This window comes from Phascolarctos cinereus, unplaced genomic scaffold (genome assembly GCF_003287225.1).
Source record: "Phascolarctos cinereus isolate Bilbo 61053 unplaced genomic scaffold, phaCin_HiC Scaffold_726;HRSCAF=1367, whole genome shotgun sequence".
Classification (NCBI taxonomy): Eukaryota; Metazoa; Chordata; class Mammalia; order Diprotodontia; family Phascolarctidae; genus Phascolarctos; species Phascolarctos cinereus.
The window spans coordinates 40874165-40894179 of record NW_027556098.1 but is presented as its reverse complement, the minus strand read 5'-3'; the positions used below and the strand labels follow the sequence as shown (position 1 = coordinate 40894179).

The 20015-nt window shown below is 35.4% G+C and overlaps 1 protein-coding gene across 1 annotated transcript in view; it reads right to left on the bottom strand.

Annotated features, from left to right (window-relative positions):
* Nucleotides 1–20015, bottom strand: part of DSCAM (DS cell adhesion molecule) — a 933525-nt gene that overhangs the window by 793507 nt on the left and 120003 nt on the right. The window contains exon 2 of the mRNA XM_078146483.1: nucleotides 12889–13206. Coding sequence (XP_078002609.1) covers nucleotides 12889–13206 — 318 coding nt within the window. The remainder of the gene's footprint in view (nucleotides 1–12888; nucleotides 13207–20015) is intronic.

Here is a 20015-nt window from a genome sequence, read left to right as displayed (position 1 = left end):
AGGAAGATCACTTAGAAGGTAGAGAGGAGGAGAGGGAACAAGCATTTTTAAATGCATCCTATATTTCAGACATTGTGCTAAGCACTTTACAAACATTATCTCATTTGATGGAGAGCATTCAGAGAACACCAACCATTCAGAGGTACTAGTTTTTCTTCTGGTTTCTTTAAGAAAAACAAGTAGGAAAGGGAATATGAGGAGAGAGAAGGACTTACACCAAATAAGAATGAAACTAAATAGCGATCTTGAGGAATTTTGATTTATGAAGTAGGTTAGACATTGAAGTTGTAGAGGAGAAACTTGAAGAAATTGAGGAAAATTTGAAGGACTATCTCTAGGCCTAAATTCTATAATACATCAGGTTGACAGAGCAAAAAAGCTTTAAGTACAACAGAGGACACTATCTTAATGTTAAGAGAGTAGGCTATGATGAGAGAAAAAAAATTCAAGTAAGCCTCAAGTGTTTAGACAAAATGGCCAAAATTTAGGCAACAAACAAGAGGAAATTTTACCTTAAATGTATCACAGAGAATTGGTAGGATAAAACTCATGGCAGGACTGTGGTTCTAGATGAGTATAGTTTATTTAAAAGAAACAAGATAGTTTTTTTTAAAAAAGGGTGAGGAACATTATATATATATATATATACACACATACATACATACATACATACATACATACATACATACATACATATGAAGAAAGTATACTCAGATCAGGAACTGGGGAAAAGTACAGTAGATAATATTTGTGTGATAATTAACAAAAGATGAAATAGAATTGACCTTAATGGAGAATGAAGAATGACAAACTGAACAGAAAAAGCAAAGACAGGATGAGCTTGGGGACAATACAAAAAGCATGGCACATGCTATAGTAGCAATAAGGGACTTCAATTATCCAAAGATTTGCTGGAGCATTCCTTCTCTTTCCAGCCAAAAGCAGCACAGTTAATAATTGTTTTACTTACCTTAATAGTAATTTATCCTTCATAAATTGAAGGAAAAAACAAGGGTGATGTGATTCTGATTCTGACTCCTTCCCACAGGAATAAACTTGTTCCACTGGGGTGGAAGTGATAAGAAGTTCGAGACATGACCACTATCTCCTCATTTGTGATAGAAGAAAATAGGATATCTGCATGTAGCCTCACATGTACCACGTGTTTGGAGAAAGCATACCTCAAAGGGTTCAGAGGAAAGAAAGCAAAGACCCTATGGAGTAAAATATCTCAGGGGAAGTTAGCACAGATATGATAGCTGATGCTCAAGGATAAAATTCTGAATGCACAATGGGAAGCAACTCCAATGGCTCTGAAGAGTACAAGGAACACATCAAGATATATGTATGTGTGTATATATACATACACACACATATATATACACATACATACATGTACATACACATATATACATATATACGCATTTATATACATATATATGTATATGTACACATACATATACATGCACACACATATATGTACACACATATATGTACACACACACACACATATATATATATATATACACACACACACATACACATACACACAAATATGTGTATACAGAATATGGAAGCAAGATCAGACAATAGAGAATGAATATAAGGGTATGGCACATTGTTATTTTAGCAATGTATGCCATGCCACATTATTTTTATAATTGTGTCAGGAATAAGCTGAAGGCAGGGACTAAAACTAATAAGGGCAACAAAAAGATTGTTTATTTCTGATACATTTGGAGAAAATGGAGGATAAAAATAAGCTAAAGAACCTTTGCTTGTGGTGGCAGACCTTCTCAACTCTTATATGATTTGTTTGGATTGCAAAGAAGGACTTATATTAGACATCACAGAACAAAAATGACTAACAGGAAATTGATACCCAAGATAAATAAGGAAATAGTAAGAGAGTACCTCAATACCTTTGATGAAATCAAGTCCCAGATGTACAACATTTTTTAGCTACTAAAAGAACTGGTGCATAGATGAATATTTTATTCCATTTACTAAGATAATGTCAGAATGGATAAATGACCTAGATATAAATGGATATAATCCACGAAAATTTGAAGAACATGGAATTTATTACCTATCAGACTTATGGATAAGTTAACAGTTCATTAAACAACAAGAAATAGAGAAAGTTCTGAGATGTAAAATGGATAACTTTGATTACATTAAATTAAAAAGGGTTTTGTACAAATACAACAAAAGTAGCCAAGATCAGAGGAAAGCAGAAAACTGTGAAAAAAATGTTATAGACAGTTCCTCAGATAAAGGTCTTATATCAAATATATAAGAACTTTGTAGAATCTAAAAGAATATGAGTTATTCCCCAATTGATAAATGATCAAAGGATATGAACAGGCAGTTTTCTGATGAAGAAATCAAAACTATTTATAGCCATAGGAAAAAATGCTCTAAATCATCATTGATTAGAGAAATGCAAATTAAAACAACCTTAAATTATCATATTACATCTATCAGATTGGCTAAAATGATAAAAGGGAAAATGACAACTGTTAGAGTGGATGTGGGAAAATTGAGACCTTAATTCATTGCTGGTGGATCTGTGAGCTGATCCAACCATTTTGGAGATACGTTTGGAATTATGCCCAAAGAGGATTAAGGAAATGGAAGAGAACCTACATGTTCTAAAATATTTATAGCAGCTCTCTTTGTGGTAGCAAAGAACTGGAAATTGCAGGGAAGCCTGACAATTGGGGAATGGCTAAACAAATTGTGGTATATGTATATGAAGGAATATTACTCTGCCATAAGAAATGATGAGCTCAATGATTTTAGAAAAAGATGGAGAGACCTCCATGAAATAATGAAGAGTGAAATGAACAGAACCAAGACAATACTGTATATAGTGACAGCAGTATTGTTTTATGAACAACTTTGAGCTAAGTCATTCTGGATATTATAAATACCTAATTTAACCTCAAAGATCCTATGAAAGAAGACTGTGTTTGAATCAAGAAAGGAAAATTGTTGTGGGGTAAGAAATGATGAGCTGGTTGATTTAGAAAAAAAAACATGGAAAGACTTGGACTTATGAAGGAAGATGTTATCCACCTTCAGAGAAACAGATGGTAGGAGGAAATAAGCATAATCTGGTCTTACGTATATGTATATGAGTGTATATGTTATATATGTCTATGTTTATAGATATCGAGGTATATTACATATATGTATGTGTGTGTGTGTGTGTGTGTGTGTGTGTATCCATGCTTAATTGTAGCCTTCTTTGGGGAGGGGGATGAGAAGTAAGTAAAAAGTGCACAGCAGAGAACAAAAGGAAACCAACAAGGAAGCAAAGAAAAGCTGGGCAGCTTTGAAAACAGTATGTAGTATTTATTAAATAAGTATTCTTGAAATGAAAATTTTGTTTTATATTTAATCCTCTCTTGTGGTCTGCTGTGTATATGACTCTTTTTTTCTTTTCTCATTTTGTATTTAAGTGTAAAATTTTTAAAAATTACAAAAAAATCTGGTTGATGTGATTGCTGAGACACTACCAGTGATATATAAAAGGACATAGAAAACAGAAGAGGTTGAAGAAGAGTAAATGTTTACTCAATTTTCAAAAAAGAGGAAATAACCAAATTATTTTTTTATTGCTATTTTACACTGCTGACTCATATTCAACTTTCAGTCCACTAAAACCAATGTCTGGAAAAATTCTAGAACAATTGATTAAAAGATGATTTGCAAACATCTATAAATGCAAGTGGTGATCAGAAAGATGAGGCAGCTAGGTGGCACAGTGGATAGAATTCCAGTCCTGGAGTCAGAAGACTGATCTTCCAGAGTTCAAATCTTACCTCAAACATTTACTAGCTATGTGAACCTTGGTAGATCACTTAATCTTGTTTGTCTCAGTTTCCTCATCTGTAAAATGAGCTAGAGAAGGAAATGGCAAACTACTCCAGCATCACTGCCAAGAACACCCCAAATAGGGTCTAGGAGAGTTGGACACTACTGAAAATAACTGAACAACAAAGATCAGAAAGAATCAGTACAGATTAACCAAGAACATGTCATTCCAGGATAATCTCTTTTACCTTTTTGACATGATTACTAAAGTAGTAGGTAAAAAAAAAGTGTTGTGGATTAAAATTGATCTATTTGGAGCAAATTGTTTGATAAAGTATCTCTTACTGGTATTGTGGTGAAACTATAGATACAATGATTAAATAATAATGTAAATCAGATAGATTCATTATTGCTTGAATGGTCAAACTCAAAGAACAGTTGTTAATGGTCAAATATCAACATGGAAGCTGATGACTAGTAATATACTCCACATTTCTGTTCGGCTCTGTGCTACTTAACATTTTTTATCAAAGGTCCAAATAAAGGCATATATAGTATACTAGATGAAAGTCAAGATTCCAAAGGTTATTGACAGATTAGAGCATTGGTCTAAACTTAATAAGATCAAATCCAATAGAATAAATACAAAGTCTTTCATCTGGGTAAAAAATAATTTATAAAAGTGTAAATTAAGGAGGTCCAGATAGTTTTTTTTTCTGAAAAAAATATGAATTTTAAATAGATTGATAGCTTAGATGAGTTAACAGGTCAAAAAAGCTAATGCAGTCTTTACCTGTATTAAAAGGACCATAGCTTCCAGGAAATAGCAGGTGATCATTTCACTGCATTCTGCCCTCAAACCTCATCAGGTATAGTGTGATCAGTTCTGGGTACCAAGACTTTCAAAGGACATTAATAAACTGGAGAATATCTAGAAGACAGCAACCAGTAGGCTAACGGGGATTAATCCCATGATATATAAAGATTAGTTGAAGTAAGTTGGCAAGTTTATTTGAGGTTAAAAAAAAAGTCTCAGGGAGTTGCCTTATAATATCTGAAAGGCTGTTATATAGAAGGAGAAGATTTGATTTGTTTGGCTCCAGAGGAATAATAAAGAAATAATAAACAGAATTTGCAAAGAGGTAAATTTAGTCTTTTTGTTAGAAAAAAAAGAGCAGCTAGGTTATACAATGTGTAAGAGCACTGGACATGGATTCAGAAAAATCTAAGTTCAGATTGTGCCTAAGATGCTTATTTGTGTGACCTTGGCTATGTCACGTAACCTTTCTTAACCTCAGTTTCCTCCTATATAAAATAAGGATAATAATTACAACTATTTCACATAGTTTTCAGTCAGTAAATGTTTATTAAGCATCTACTATGGACTAAGTACTGTGCTAAGTGCTATAGATACAAAAAGAAGTCCTCAGTGAGCTCATAATATAAGGGATACAATAAGCAAAGACATACAATTTATATAAAGGATAAGTAGAAAATAATTAAAAGAGGGAAGGCACTCTCTTAATTCCTTTATTTTACTTCTGTGCGTGTATATGTGTGTGTGTATGTGTCTGTGTCTCTGTGTGTCTGTGTTATATAAACCCATATTAGGCTTTAAGTCCTCTCAGGGGCAAATGTTTGTGTTGATCTTTGCATCTTGGCAGTTCCCAGCACTGTAACTTTCACACTAAAAGTTGAGTCTTCTCTTCCCCTCACCCCCCCAAAAAAAAAAATAGAATTAAGACAGATTGGGAAAGGCCTCCTATACAAGATGGAATTTTAGTTGGAATTTATAAGAAACCAAAGAAGCCAACAGCAGAGATGAGAAGAGACAGAATTGCAGGCATGTGAGAGAGCCAGAGACCATTTCCAGTGGAGAGATGGAATGTCTAGTTCATAGAATAGTAAGGAGGCCAGTGTCACTGGATTAAAGTATATACAGTGGGGATTACAATGTAAGAACATTGGGAAGGTAAAAAGGGCTTAGATTATAAAGAGCTTTAAATACCAAACAGGATTCTGTATTTGATCATCAATAGGAGGTATTAGGGAGCCACCGATGTTTATTGAGCAGGTTGAGTGATATGGTCAAATCTGCACTTTAGCAAAATTGCTTTGATAGCTGAATGGAAAATGGATTGGAGTGAGGAGAGAATTGAGGCAGGAAGATCCACCAGTAAGTAGGCTATTGAAATAATTAGTCCAGACAAGAGGTAATGAGGGCCTACGTCTGAGTGGTGGCAATGTCAGAGGAGAGAATGTATTGTAATGGGAGATATTGCAAAGATTTAATCAACAAGCCTTGGCAATAGACTGGCTCCAGGGATAATGAGGAGTTGAAGGTGCTTTCTAGGTCATAAGACTGGGGAACTAGGAGAATGGTGTTGCCCTATACAGTAATAGGGAGTTAAGAGGGGAAGACAGTTTAAGGGAAAAGGTAACAAGTTCCGTTTTGGACATGTTGAGCTTAAGATGTCTACTTGACATACAATTTGAAACATCTGAAAGGCATTTAGAGATGAGAGATTGGAAATCAGTCTACATGTGTGGGTAGGATAGGTAGATTTGGGAATCATCAGCATGGAGATGGTAATTAAATTCATGCCAGCTGATGAAATCATCAAATGAAGTACAGTAGAGAGAGAAGAGAAGAGCACCCCCAGCAGATTCCTGAGTGACACTTACAGTTAGAATGTATAAAGTGGATGAGGAACCATCAAAGGAGACTGAGAAGTGATCAGAAAGTACGTGGAAAAGCAGGAGAAAATAGTACCCTGAAAACCTAGAAAGAAGAGAGTATCAAGGAGAAGAAGGTGATTAACAGTTCAAAGGCTGCAGAGAGGCTGAGGAGAAAGACCATTGGATTTATCAATGAAGAGATCACTAGTAATTTTGGAAAGAATGATTTTGGTGGAATTATGAGGTTGAAGCTGGTTTGTAAGGAATTGAGAAGAAAATGGAAGAGAAAATAAAGGCATCCATTATAGATGTCTTTTCAAGTTAAGCCACAAAGGTTAGAAGAGATAGGACAATAATTGGAGTTGATGGAGGGATCAAGTGATGGTTTTTAAGGATGGAAAACACATACATATGTTTGTAGGCAGTAGGGAGAGGAGATCCATGGGAGGTCTAAAGAGATAAAAGTTGTTGTGAGGATCCCATGAGATAACATTTACAGAGCTTTACAAATATTAAAATGCTATATGTATGCTAATTATTATTTTTAAATCTTCCTAATAATTAGAGCTATCTGAAAGTGGAATGACTACATCAAAATGCAAATGTCCCCTTTCCTAGATGGAGATAATTTGTTAGATATTTTATAGTGGGATTCTTTTTGTGTATGAACTGGATTAGACAGTTACTGAATCCCTTTCCTTACTTGTTACTGGGCCTTAGTTGCTACTGAACAAATGTCCAATTACCCTTTATCCAGAGTTGCCTTTTATGGATTGAGTGATGCAAGATGGTCCCTTTAGCAAGGTGGATAGCACACAGCAGGCTCCTTTTGTTAAATGAAAATGGTTCATTCAAAATCACAGTAATTTTAATGCCATTTATAAACTGGTGACAACCATGCCAGAAATTGAGCCTTCCAGTCTAGAATCTGGCACCCTGACTTCTCAACTGACCCTATATGTCCCAACTAATAAGGACTTATCACCTTATGCCAAGAATGCCAGTACACTTAGTGTACTCCAACCTCTAGAGATAGGAACACTCAGTGGACTTTAGCAGTCACTAATCAGATAACGGACAATACTGTAGGTAATGGTGGTCCTGATGAGTCCTTCCAGTGGGTTAATCTCCAGGCTACATGACTGACAAGTGAAAGAACTTTGAGGGATGAGCAAAGAATCTATACATCTATACTAATTCCCAGGCCAAGGGCTGGAGAGCACAGTACTAGACAATCAAAGTCTCCATCCTTGGGTTCAGGAACAATGGAGGAATATGTCAATGCTTTCTATTATATATACTTCTTTATAGGACATGTCAGCATCCTTCAGAGATGTATGCTAAACAATCAGGTTGAAACCAATGCAAGAATAGTAGAGATTGTGGAGTGGGATCCATTGTAAATATGAATACTAGAATGATATTTTTGGTGATATTATTTATAGGTGATATTTTGCTTGGCATGGAAACATAGGATTCCTTTAACTAGGGACAAGGTAGCTACTTCTGCCCATCTGGCCTCTTTTTGCCAGTCAGAGCTCCCATCTTACTCAAGTGGCATCACAACCTATTCCCAACTGGTAAATTGTTACTCTTTCATGTCAGGGCAAGAGGTTTTCCCCTACTATATAATCAACAGCTGCATCATTGCGTTACTTCCCAGATCAGGTGCTTAACCTCCTAGAAGCTGCATCTATGATAAATCAATGTCACATTAAGAAGAAAGAAAGAGATCTCTAGCAGTATATAGGATTCAATCTCCAAAAAGACTTACTTGACACGCACGAACTGTTTTTTGGATGTAGTTCCAGGTGACCTTCTCTAGTCTTTCCTTATTCCTTCCCCAGTGAAGTTGCCAAGGCCTTAAGGTCCCTATTCCTTCAGAGAAATTCTGTACACCTTGGAGAAATTGCTCATTCCCCTCAATTGTCAGGCTCCCCTTCCTCTGAGATGAGTTCAGGTAACTCTTCCCAAGGAAGAGCTAGGGAACTTTGGGGAGGTACCTTGATTTATAGTACCATACAGGAAGTAAAGCTTTAGCCAATAAAACTATGGTAGAAGTGTATTTATTTGGAAGAAATGGGATTTCCTACCTGACTTGGTAGTAATTCTGAGTCCTTGAATGGGAGATAAAGGAGGAATCTTATTTCACTCCTAGGGAAGAAAAGGGAAATCCCTCTACACAATTTCTAAAGGTCAAAGATGTTATGTAAGTCCTCTGATGTGACTTTCAGGACCCTGGGGGAGGATTGGTGGGTGAGCCAGGGAATGGTCATTGTCCTTCTTTCTAAGAGGACCAAAATGACAGTACAATGTTAGGGTCAAGGTACAGTGTGTACAACTGTGGCTGATCAGACCAATATGAGCTCCGAAAGCTCTACCACAGGTTGGGCACAAATAGACCATGTGAACATTTGGAGTAGAGATGTCTTTAAGCATCTCACATTTCTTTTGAGCTACTACAATTCTGCTTTTCTCATAGAGTATAGTGTCTTTTTTGATGAGGGCATGCCATGATGGACAGTCCTGTGCCGGTGTCTCCAATGCCTTACAATCAATTCTAAAATTCTTCAGAAAGACTTTCAAAGTATCCTTGCATCATTTCTTCTGATCTCCATGTGAGCACTTGTCTCATGCGAGTTCTCTGTAAAATAATCTTTTAAGCAAATACATTTTTGGCATTCAAACACCATGGCCACTGATGTACTCTTTCAATAGAGTTTGAATGCTTGTCAGTTCAGCTTAAGAAAGGATCTCAGTGTCCAGTACCTTATCTTGCCAGGTGATCATCAGAATCTTCTTTAGACAATTCAAATGGAAGTGATTCAATTTTCTGGCATGGTAGTGGTATACTGTCCAGGACATACAACAATGAGGTCAGCACAATGATTCTGTAGATCTTCAGTTTGGTAGGCAGCCTAATACTTCTGTCCCACGCTTTCCTTCAGAACCTCCCAAACACTGAGATAGCTCTGGCAATGCATACAACCACCTTATTATCTATGTGTACATCCCTGAAAAGTATACTGCCAAAGTAAGTGAACTTATCCACAGAACTCTAAATTTCTCCATTTGCTGTAATGGATGGTTCCATGTATGGATAGTGTAATGCTGGCTAGAAGAGAACATGTGTTTTCATGGTGTTGATTGTCCAAAATTAGCATAAGCAGCAGAGAATCAATCCCTACTTTGCTGTATCTCAGCCTCAGAGGCTGCACTGACTGCACACAGTCATATGTGAACAAAAAGTGACACACCAACTCTCCTTCCACTTTAATCTTGGCTTGTAGCCTTTTCAAGTTAAATAATTTACCATTGGTGCAGTAGTTGACCTTGATGCCATTTTTGTATTCATTGAAGGTTTCTGACAAGATTGCAGAAAACAGCATGTTAAAAAGCACAGGGTGAGCCAAGGGATACTGAATAAGTAACAGTATTAACTTTAATTCCAAGACAGATTGCATGTAAGAGGCTTATGAGTTCTTAGACATTTTGCTACAGATATATATTTACTATAAATAACTTTAATGAAAGATGATGTGTTAATTTTCTAGACGTATCATATTCTCTGCTATGGCCTTGATTTCCCTGGTACTATTTATGCTCAGTGGTTTATTGTCACCACCTTAAATTAAGAGACCCACTGAACTACAAATCATTTATCACAATTATCAGATTAATAAGATCTGCGATGTGCTCCTTCCAAAAGGAAGAGGAAAAATCTAGGATTTCTGGTTTTGTTTCCCTTATTTCTGTTTATTTTTAGTGGTGACTCTTGCAGGGAGGGAGAAATGTAATTTTTTTTCTTCTTTTCCCTTTGGTACTGCCTATCCCAGAAGGATTGTCCAATAAAAGCACCAAAAGTATTTAAATGGTGGCAGGTCCTCTAGAATATGTTTAGGATCTTACCATTATGGCAGTGATATGTAACAGGACCAGGGTTCCCTTCTTTCCCTGCAAAAGGGATTAGCTTTCCCTAAAAAGCAACAAAGTGTCCTTGGGAACTGATTGGCCATTGTTTCACTGGACATAGCTTCATATTTAATTTAGGGCATAAAAAGTCCCACCTATGTGTCTGTGGAATCCATCTGACTTGGTGGTTGACTAAAGACCTCACAAGTCACTATACCATGTATCCTGCTGATAAGATGCACTTCAATATGGAGATAATTGTGGCTTCATCTAGAGAACCTAAATGCCATTTGTATTGTATAGCATGTCTTTATTCTGTTAAAACAAAATAAACCTCTTTGTTAACTATTCAACAACATGTGATTCTCTCATTTTGTTCTAATATTAAACCTGAACTAACAAATTCTGGTTCCAGGCCTGCCCCTAACACCTAACACTGTCTCCCAATTCCCTGTGTTGAGCTCTCCAATCTATTAAATACTGTTGATGCCCTATATGTGTTAAAAAAAATTTTAAATACCTTAATTTCTTAATTTCTTTTTCCAACTAGAAATCCAAGCCAGAAACTCAAAGATTAAAATGAATTATCCAAGTTAGAGAGGAAGTTGCTACAGGAGCACATGTTCTAATAATATTTTAATCTTACTCAAATATCATTTTGCTTTCCTTAGAAGATGCAGGTTGTTTTAAAATATACTGTAGTGTACTTGTACTCTAATTTGAATAACAAATTTAAAACAAATCATTTAAGAGTTTAATCCTTAGGTATAGTGCCATTTTTATATTGCTTCTTTTAGTCACAGTCCTTTTCTAGTTCTCTTGAAGATAATCGTTGAAAAGTCTGAAAAATCATTTCTAAGGTTACAGAGATCAAAATGAGGTAGTAGAAATGACCAGCTAGCAGAATCAGTCATACTCTTACTTTTCTCTCCTTGAAATGAAAGAATCACAAATAGGAAATTGGGAGCATTCTATATTTTATGCACATGTTGCAATTTATTCAACCACTGCTACCAAAATTGCAACAGAAATTAATTCTATCACTATCTTGTAATAGCCTTTTAAAGGAAACAAAAAACCATTAATACCATCTTTGTTGTGTTATAAGACAGTTAACTGTCCAAATGAGAGTTTACTTATTTATTTGATGGTTCATAAATAACATGGTGTAATGGATAAAGGACTTGCCTTAGAAAAAGGATGCTGCAGGAAAGTCTTACCTCTGACATGTACTAGTTATGTAACCATGGAAAAGACATTTAATTTCTCAGTGTCCTATGCAAACTCTACACGACTCTAAGTAACATGAGTTGTTGATCTGCATTAGTGGAGGGAATTTTGGAGCCAGGAATTCTCTATATATAACCAGGAAAATCACAGGCATAAAGTGAAAAAAAAAAAAGATTGACAGATCATGTGCTCTATTGGTATTCTCCCAAAGTTAAGAGAAAGTAAAGAAGATCGCTTCCCATCTTCTCACCCCATCTATACACAATGTTTTGGCTAGACTCTGTATGGCAAATTTATGGGAAGGCATAGATGAGAGGCATAGAATATGGGCAGTCATGAATGGGTAGCAATCTTCATCACTGAAAAGAAATACCCTTAAAAATGAGCTCACACATCCATTTGAGTATTCATTTTTCACTATGCTTGTTTTCCCATTTATATTTATAAGATATGCATGTGTGTGTGTGTGTGTGTGTGTATTCATATACATTTGTGCATTTTATACCACTCTATAATCACCTAGAAAGTTCCACTCTGTTGGCTTATCCTGCTGTGAAGATAATTTTAGATTCTTAAAGGCTCTCCCAGAACAGTGCAAACTACAGATCCTACCAAGCTGGAAAGAATTTAAATATAGTCAGTGATAGACAGCATGTCTTTTGCCCAAAGGTTAGTAGATAAATGAAGAGTCTCAATACTAGTTCAGCTAGTGGGTGATAATTTTTCTCTAACCACAGCTACTAAGGTATAGAGAGTTCACAATCTAAATTGATGGAAGGAATAACCTACAATATGAAATTATAGATCCATAAAGTATGTATGTATGTATGCTTATTTATGTATTATCTATGTATCTTTAACTAGCTCTCTAGTGATGCTTAGGATATTTTTTTTTCTTTTAGCTTCTTTTCTGTTGGTTTTTGGTTTGTTTTAAGGAGAGAAGGACAAAGTTTTTGGTTTATAATTCAGTTAAAAATAAATTTTAATTCATTTAGCAATTCATTAGATTTAATGTTTTTGTTTCACTTTGGATTTGCTGCTTCAGTTTCAGTTCCTAGTATCTTAACTAATTAATACTCTGAATTTTTTTTAAAGACTCATAAAATCTACTAAAATGATAAATCCTATATTGAATGGCTCTCAGATACTCAACAGTGACCAGTTTTTAACTTGCCTCCAAACTACCTAATCATACATTAAAAATAGATTGCAGAATAGAAGAAAATATGAATGATTTGTACTTACCAGCCTTAATGTGGACATCCTGGCTTCTGATTTTCCCTGAAGGATTTTCAGCTGTGCAATAGTAAGTGTTATCATGGATTAAGGTACTAAAGCTTGAAGGGGGGAAGGGGAAAATTTGGAGAGTGCCATTGAGGTGGACGTGGCGGATCCCTGGAACATCATAGATCTCCTCGCCCGTTGCTAGGTACCATCTGAGTGTCACAGGTGGGATCCCTGCTGCAGGACAGGGAACCAACGTCCCTGTGGTGCTTGCAAACACTACCTCTTGCAAAGATGCATTGACAAAATATAGACTGGAGTGTAGATCTTCACTGACAACTGCAAAAGAAAAAAAAGACAGCAAAATATATATCCTTGGGCATTGAACTGAGGACAATTTTGATATGCTACACTGAAAGCCTTGTGTAGCCTATGTCCCTGATATTTCTCACATGTCTCATTTTCTTCACTAACATGGCTAATACCCTAGCTTACACTTCCTTCTCTTCTTGCCTGGACTGTTATAATAGCCCCCAAATTGTTCTCTTTATTTCAAGTCTTTCCCCTCTCCAATCTATCCTACACACAATTTTCAAAATAATTTTCCTATGACACAGGTCTGATCAAGTCATTCTTCTGCTCAAACATAATGAGTTGGCTTTCTGTTGCCTAGAGAATAAAATAAAAATTGTAACCTGCCTCCAACCTAATTCTTCCATACTTTCTTCACATCATCCTCCCTTCATACATTGTGACTTCCAGAAGAAAATAAAAACAACACCCCCTACTATTTCTATTACTAAACTCCCAGAACTGGTATTTCATCTCCTCTTTGTCTTCATTCAGTATATCCCTCATACTCAGAATGTACTGCCTCTTCACCTGAACATAATAGAACTCTTAATTTCCTTCAAGGCTCACTTCAGTTGAAACCTCCTATATGAAATCTTTCCTAAATCTCCCTTCTCAAACTACTTTGAATTTACTCAACTATATTTATGTTGTATCCTCTGCAGTAGAATTCAAGTTCATTGAGGACAGAGATTATTTCTTTATCCCTGATATGGACCAGATAGTTCATAAATATTTGTTGAATTGAATCAAAAGTTATTATGATAAAACATAAAATGGTTAAAATGAAATTGTTCCAAAATAATAATTTTAAAAATCAAAAACAGAGGTTAGTACTAGATAATTAGAGGTCAATATTGTTTTGCCCTTTGAGTTCATACACCATAGTTAGTTTCTGGATATTTATGAAAATGTATATAATGGATTCAAAGGTTAGAGAAAGATTAAAAAAGTCACAAACAAAAAATGGAGACAGTTAAGGAATTATTATTGAATGAAACTACTGACAAATACAAAACATATACAAGTAAACCAAACTCTTGTGCCAGGTATTAAAAAAAAAGAATCAATTAATTAAATAAATTAATAAAACAAAACCTCATTGGCCTTATGCAAATTATATAAAGTGTATCAATAATTATTGTATAGCACTTGAAAGGAAATACATACACAGAATCACACAAACATGGGAGAGATGCTCTATGAATGAGGAGATAACAACTCTTTTCATTTGGAATTCTCCTTTTTAGGCAGAGATTAGAATGACAGAGTCCTTTTAGAGTCCCTTTTAGCAAGTACTATGGTAAAATTTAATATTCTTCCTTCTGGCAGAAGCTAGGGCTAACTCCTCAAGTAGCCACTCTTTAGCCAAAGGAGAGTTTTGGGCAAATAGTCCTGAGCATCAGGCCCTTGAAATCTAGTTGTCATTGATATTTAGACTAATCTGTCAATGGAAAAGACTGCCTCTTTATCTGAATAGTGTCTATCACATTGCATCATTTGAATAAGAGCAACATTTTTTAAAAAATTGGACACAAAAACTTAATTTCTTATTTTTCCTAAGTATTTTGCCAATAATTTCTTTTAATATCTCCCAGATGCAAATAAGATGGCAGATTAAGAAGAAACTGTACATCCTAGCTTCCATGGAAACCACTCCAAAAATAATTTAAGAATGCCGACATGAGTAGTGGATGCAAAATGAAAGGGGAAACCACAGTCAATCATTTTTCCAGCCCAAGAGTACAAATTTAGGCAAAGAACAGGGCACAACTTTGGAACTATGGAAGATAGATGGGCCAGATCATGGATTTACTGCCTTGAGCTCAGGGACATCTGGAAATAAACACAGCCTCAGGCCTAAGCCAATAATAAAGGATTTCCTAGAGAGACCAGGATTCCATGATCAGTACCAAGAGTTCTGAATTAAGCCAACCTAGAGCAGATCAAAAACTCTGCCTAGTCTAGCAGCTCAGACAGCAATATAGATTTAGCAGACTCAGCACCCACAACTCCAAACTAGGCCATCAGAGCAGGGACACTCAAAGTTGATCACAGATTCAGCCTCGGACCCAAACCAAGATTTTCCAAAAGAGGTCAGGAGTCTAGACTCAGTACCTAGAACTCTGAACTACATCTGTAGCACAGGGACCTCAAATCTATATTCCAGATGAATAGCTTAATACCTGGACAGCCCCATCTGTCCCCAGTATGGAGCCACCCAGAGCAGGTCCTGGACTTGGTCCTCTGCCCAGGTAAACAGCATAGATAGTTCTTCCAGAAAGGTTGAGATCACTGATTCAGATGCCCAAAACCTTCCATATAGACCAGGTTGCTCAGAACAGACTGCTAGAAGAATGGCTAGTCAAACAAATAAACAAAAATAAATAAAAAGCTATTGTGAGGTAAAGGATGCAGCAGATACACACCTAGCAGAAGAAGCTAACTCCAAAATACCTACATGCAAATTTTTAAAGAAAAACCTATCTTGCACACAAGACCACTTAAAATTATTAAAACAAATAATGCAAGAGGTTTTTTTAAGGGAATAGAAAAAGACAGCAGAATATCTGAACAACTGGAAGAAAAAGAGAAGTACAGGGTAGAATAAGTATTATTATAAAGGAAACAAGAGCAATAAAGAAAAGAATTGAAAAGAAATGAAAGTTATGGTGGAGAGACTGGGGAAGATAATTAACAGCTTGGAACAAGTGATATAAAACCTTACGTAAATAACATACTTCTTGAAAATTAAAATGAACAGGTGCAGCTAGGTGGTACAGTGGATAGAGCACAGGCCCTGGATTCAGGAGGACTTGAGTTCAAATCCAGCCTCAGACACATAACACTTACTAGCTGTGTGACCCTGGGCAAGTCACTTAACCCTATTGCCAGCCAAAATAAAAAGAAGAAAGAAAGAAAGAAAGAAAGAAAGAAAGAAAGAAAGAAAGAAAGAAAGAAAGAAAGAAAGAAAGAAAGAAAGAAAGAAAGAAAGAAAGAAAGAAAGAAAGAAAGAAAGAAAGAAAGAAAGAAAGAAAATTAAAATAGACCAAACAGAAGTTAACGATTCTATGGGACAACAAGAAATTATAAAACTAAATGAAAAGATTGAAAAAATAGAACAAAATGTAAGATATCTTCTCTCAATAACAACTATGCTGGAAAATAGATTAAGGAAAGATAATTTAGAATTATTAGACTACCTGAAATCCATGACCAACAAAAGCACATGAATATCATCTTCTTTCAAGAAATTGTGAAAGACAACTAATCAATGGGGGGTAAAGTGAACTTTTCATGAAATAGAAGACTTCAAGCATCCTTACTGAAAAGACTAGAGCTTAGAAAAAACTTTGAAAGGCAAATCCGTGAATTAAATGAGAAACATTTTGGGTAGTACTCCTGCTCTAACAAAGAAGGAAAAAAAATAAAATTTAAAGCCCAACAGGATCTTTAGGGTATTGGAGGGTGGAATGTCAAATATATTCCAACTGAAACTGAAAGATCTAATTTCAGTGATTGATCAAGACTTCTTCATGGTTATGAAATTTGGGATGACAACAATATTTTTATCAGTGACACTTGTATACTCTTCTTAGCACTTAAAGAATTGGCAAAGTCACCAACAATGGTTTATAATAAATTCATATGTAAAGAAGCAATGGTCACTAAAATTTAACTCCATTCAACATAACATATGGAGAGGGGAAGACAGTGACATTATTGAAATAGAAGACAGAAGAGTATCTGAACAACTAGAAGGAACAGGGAAGGAGACTTGAAGAGCAGAATTAAAATAATGTGAGATTATGTCAAAAGACACAGATTTGACTTCCACCTCCTTTACTTACTAGCTCTATGATCAGCAGAAAGTCATTTAACCTCACTAAACCTCACCTTTAAGATTATGATAATAAATCCTGCCTTTCTGCCAAACAAGGTTTTTATGAGGATAAAAGGACATAATAGATGTAAGACTGCTTCATAAGTTGCAAGTCACTGTGCAAATATGAAGTTTTATTATTATTGATCATTATTATGTGAACTCTAATGGGAAAACTGCCAGGTTGGTAGGACAAAATCTTCAAAGACATAATCATGTACAATTTGTATCACAGGATTTAGAGCTGCAAAAGACCTTGGAGATTATCTAGTTGAAGCTCTTCATCTTAGAAATGAGGAAACTGATGACCAGAATGGTTAAATTGCTTAATTAAGAGGATACTAGGTATAAGTAGGGAATGTGGTATAGTAAAAAAAAAAAAAAAAGGATTGGATTTAGAGGTTCTGACTTTGATCTGAGTCATTTAAATTACACAGGTAATCTATCTGGGTTTCATGTATGTAAAATATAGACTAGATTTCTAAGATCTTATATAACTCTAAACCCTATATTAAACCACTTAATTTCTTCATCTATAGAATGGATGTATTAATATTTTCACAACTTGCCTGACAGGGTTCTTTAAAGTCCTATCCTATACTTTTAATGATGTAAGTAATTAGAATCAACTTCTACCAAAGCATATTTGCAGCTGTTCAGCAATTTATTATCTTTAAAAGCTGCCTGGAGTACCAAGTGGCTGAGTGAGTTCCTCAGTTATGTAGTCGGTTTGTTACAGGCAGGGTTTTAATTCAGATCTTCCTAACTCTGAGGACAGCACCCTATACACTACACCATAAAGCCCCTCAATCAATAAATATTAATTATCTACTTGTGCCAGGCACTGTGCTAAGAGTTATGGTAAGTTCACTATACAGATATTATTAGGTAGCAGAGCTGAAACTCAAACCCAAGTTTTCTGATTCCAAACCCAGTTTGCTTTATACTTGATATATTCTATCAATTATAGAGAGACCAGGGTCCCAGTTGGTTATAGCTGCTTTCTCAAGTGCTAGGGTTTTACAATAGGCTTTTAAGAAACAGAACACAAAATATACCATAAGCAGAGATACAAAAAGCACCAGATACTTGAAGTAACTGGTACTGTTACAAACCAAATGTGAATCTATAAATAATCATTGACAGTAATAATTCTGATGGTTTAAAGAAGCAATAGAATTAAGGTTATTACTGAAGGAATATTAGGATAGGTATTAGGTAGATATCCTAATTAGGCAGAACAAGATAGCACATTTCCAATTTGAGCTGAAAATTAGGCATTTGAAATCAGGGAATTAGCTAGTGGAGAATGAGTTGGCTCCCACAGTAGAAAAAAAATTATATTCATATATCAACATTTGGCCTGAAATATTCCCTGAAGTTCAAATAACTCAGTTCAATGGCATTTTTATACTTGTAAAAAGAAAATAATACTAAGCAGAGAGGTATTAAAAAAGTTTAGGTAATATATTCACTGGATGTATGGATCTTATAGTTAGGTAGAGGACTGATACACATGAATATATTAAATGTAATATATAAATATAATATTCAATAATATAGGTTAAGTGCATAAAAACCACTAAAAAGTAGGCAATGAACTAGACAACCCCTTCATATACACCCTATTCATGGACTTGTGTTATCTTACGACTTTGGCTCTTATTCTTTTATGGTTGACCTGAATGATTATTTTATACAAATACTACCTATGTACAATTGTTGGGACCAAGGAGAAAGGAGTAGGATAATCATGCTCTGTACAACCCTAAGGACAAGACAGCACAATTATTTTAAAGTATTTATTTCACAGAGTTATTGTAAGAAAAAAAATCATTTGTAGGCATTCACGTGCTTTGATTCTTGTCAGTTTTGAGAGATGTGATTTACAAAGCAATGAGGCTAATCCACAAACTACACAGGAAAATTACTTTGAAATCTCTCACTACTAAATGCCTTACAGTCTGTTTTTTGACCTTATCACTCAAATTTATCTTCTCTCTACAGATAATGATGATCTATTTCAGTTATTTGAATTTGTTATTAATAGTTTTTGTTTTTATTACCTAATTTCCCAAATTATTAAGAGGTTTAGAGTGATTGATGTCATTGGTCCTCTTCGAAAATGAAGGACAAACAACACCAACATTCTTGTAGTGATAATGCATGTGATTTTCCTGCTTCTACTTACTTCATTTGACATCAGTTCATAAGTCTTCGCAAGATTCTCTGAATTATGTGACTCTGTAGAGGTATCTTTGTGATTTAGAGTAAGTGAAGTTTTCAAGCACTCATTCCCAGATTTCTTCTTATGTTCAAAGGGAGTGGAAAAAAAAAGGTGTCTAAGCATGGTTCCTCAGATCACATTTTGATGTTTACCGTGTAGATGTCAGCTTCAAGGACAAATCAAAGGCATATATCCCCTTTCTATAAGGCTAGCCAGAAAGGCACTTTGGCCTAGGGTGCTGAATCTAATCACCCATATATAAATATCAGCCCTGGGGTAATTGTAACAACAAGGATCAGGCAGATATGATAGAAGATCTAAGGCCAGTGGAAGTTGAGATGAGGACTCATTCAGCAGTCATGCTACATTTGGATATGATTTGTAGGAACAATGCCATGTGGGAAATGATCAAAGCTGAGCACTATTTTCCCCATCTACCTTTCTCCAGAGACTAAGATCATGTAGGGGAGAATGTACCACTAAGATACTGGGGGGAAAAAAAGTTGTACATTTGTTCCTGCTATACCTTTGCAGCAAATATCCCTGTTTTAAAAGCTACCTGATATTGAATGGTTAAATGGAACTGGAGCACTGGTCCCCTAAAATGGGGGAAACACAGCTATTGAGGGTTTTAACTGATGGCATGGGAATGATATTCCAGAGATCCCTCAGGGTTCTTTGGCACCC